Source organism: Fulmarus glacialis, unplaced genomic scaffold (genome assembly GCF_000690835.1).
Source record: "Fulmarus glacialis isolate BGI_N327 unplaced genomic scaffold, ASM69083v1 scaffold5612, whole genome shotgun sequence".
Classification (NCBI taxonomy): Eukaryota; Metazoa; Chordata; class Aves; order Procellariiformes; family Procellariidae; genus Fulmarus; species Fulmarus glacialis.
This window is the reverse complement of record NW_009197052.1, coordinates 1-2,476: the sequence shown is the minus strand read 5'-3', so window position 1 is coordinate 2,476 and position 2,476 is coordinate 1. Positions and strand designations below refer to the sequence as shown.

Here is a 2,476-nt window from a genome sequence, read left to right as displayed (position 1 = left end):
GGAAGCACATTTAATAGCCAGCAATTATATTTATGCAAGAAATTTTGCCTTCTCAGCAAAAGAAATAGAGAACCTATTTTATTAGAGATGTGACAAACCCACATTTTCAATAGTTCTGTGACAAACATGTAATTGGTCTTGGTATTTGCTGACCACAGAATAAAATAAATCTTAATGAGAGAAAGCAATCTGGGCAGCAAAATACAGTTTTGCCACTGGGAAAGACCAACAGGAGAGAGTCTAAAGTAATGTAAGGATGACTGGGAAAGGAGATGCAGTCAGCATGTTCTGGGGCTGCATGAAGATGCCCCCAGAGTACACTTCACATCACAGTTAGACACCAATGATTCTGATTTTCTTCTCTTTTCCTTCAGAAATATCATTAAAAGAAAAATAGCATAACTTACGTGAGAAGATGTGATCTTTAATATCAATACACTGTAAAAGTATTTTTTTAAACATCTGAGCAACTGCCAAACAGCTACAATATTTGAAAAATATAATGTATGTCTATCTTGGATTTTATTCTTAAAGTTTAGCAAAATATAGTAAATGTAACCCAGTAGGTCTGCAGTTCGTGTGACTGATATGTCCCTTCATCAGTTAAAAAAGTTAAGAAGCCTTTTAACTAGTAACTAGAAGACTTATGCGATAGTATTACAATTTGAACTCCTCAGGGCCTTTGCAAAATGCAACTGCTTTGTTTCAGAAGGTTTTATCTGTACAGCAGATCATTCCCGAGGCAAGGCCCAAAGGTTAAAACTGTTCATATAAAGAAGAGAGACAAAACTCCTAATAAAGTCTAATTTTGAAATTCTTGCTTCAGCTGAGTAACATGATCCTGCATAATAGGAGTCATCTGTGACTGTTTGGGAAGTAACTGTAAGTTAGAAGAGATTTTAAAGCTTTGTTCACTACTCAACACTTAAAATTGCAAGTTGTCTTTGTGGTACCAAGCATGTTTACCATACTTGTATTATTAATCTTGCGAACACAAGAAGATTGAAAGCAGTAAGTTCTCCAGTGAAAGTTCAAGCTAATATGAAGGAAGGAAATAGTTAATTAACGCTAACCCTTAGAGCACCTACAAGGAGTATGTGGTGATCAGATCAAGCAAAACTCTTCAAATATTAGTGGAGCAGTAAATTTTGACCACATGACATAAGTCGTGAGACTTCTTTATTTTCTTGTGATCCCAAACAAGCCTAACCGTTACTTTAGACCACAATGTACAACCTCTTTCACATACAAGCTGCACATACAACCTCATATATATGTATATAAATTTATCCAACCCACGTCAAAGAAATAACCAAGCAGTTGTTGACACCATATTAAAGCAACATCTTTCAAGCGCTCATTTTTCCACCTAGCTCCAAATGAAGAATTACAGCACACAGTTACACAACACCAGCTTTAATACTGAACTGGAGATCAGATGCCAAGTTTTCATGGGAAAAGATCCTCCAGAGTAGGCTGATAATCACCTAACAAATCATAAACAAACTAAATCTTCTTATCTACTGTACCTTAATATTTTTGGGGGGAAGGAGAGAGAACCTGTTTAGAATGGCACATCCACATACTCTGAGAGTGAGCTCTCATCACCCACCTTGTCTCAATGAGGTACGCAGTGTATGTTTCTTGCATGTTCATGGCATTCCTCCCAGTCCGTTTTTCAGCTTCCGAAACAGTGATTTCCATTTTTTTTGCCAAACAGTCTTCCATCTTGTTAGAGGAGGAAAATAAAGATTCATGTAACACAAGGCACGAGGGACTAACCCTGCCTCCCCTTCTCTCACACCACATTTGTTCAAATAAGACAGGTCTCTATAGGATAAAGGCTTTGGCAGGGCTTCGTTTTATACCCATGTTCTGTATCACATTTGCAAATGAAAAGAGAAAACCTGCTTTTGGGGAAAGAAAACAAAGTCAACAAACAGACAACTCTGGATACCAAAAGCCATCATGAGCCAGGAAGATACAGAAGAGAGAAATCTTTTTCCTTATAGGTAACAAAGTAACCTTTTTTAAAAACAAACAAACAAATCCCTGCACTTTCTACCCAAACACTTCCCAACTACCGGTGAATTCGTCTTCAGGACACCTGGGACACACGTAACCACCTCTCCCCTTTCACAGGAAACAGAACACATCCGGACCGAGATATTTTTCTTTTACCTCTCAGAGGAGTATCGTTATCTTTTACACGTTGGCGGGCAGAAGTCAGTCAGGACCACACGCCCACCCGGGAAAGACAGAGCTGAATTGTGCAGGGAGGGGGATTTCTTTGTGAAATTAAGGGGAAGGGGGAGTCAAATCGAAAAGATAATAAATAATAGGAAATAAAAATAATAATCTGGCACTAGGGACGAGGGTAGACGGCGCACAAAGCCCTCTAACACCGGCCATAATGGGGCTGGAAAGAGAACCCCACAGCTCAGAGGGTCGGGCTGCACAGCTCTGCCCGGGCTCC

The 2,476-nt window shown here is 39.2% G+C and overlaps 1 protein-coding gene across 1 annotated transcript in view; it reads right to left on the bottom strand.

The window, feature by feature from the left end:
• Positions 1-1,728, bottom strand: part of SNX4 (sorting nexin 4) — a 32,960-nt gene extending 31,232 nt beyond the window's left edge. The window contains exon 1 of the mRNA XM_009572392.1: positions 1,613-1,728. Within this exon, the coding sequence (XP_009570687.1) occupies positions 1,613-1,728 (116 nt within the window). The remainder of the gene's footprint in view (positions 1-1,612) is intronic.
• Positions 1,729-2,476: the final 748 nt, after the last annotated feature.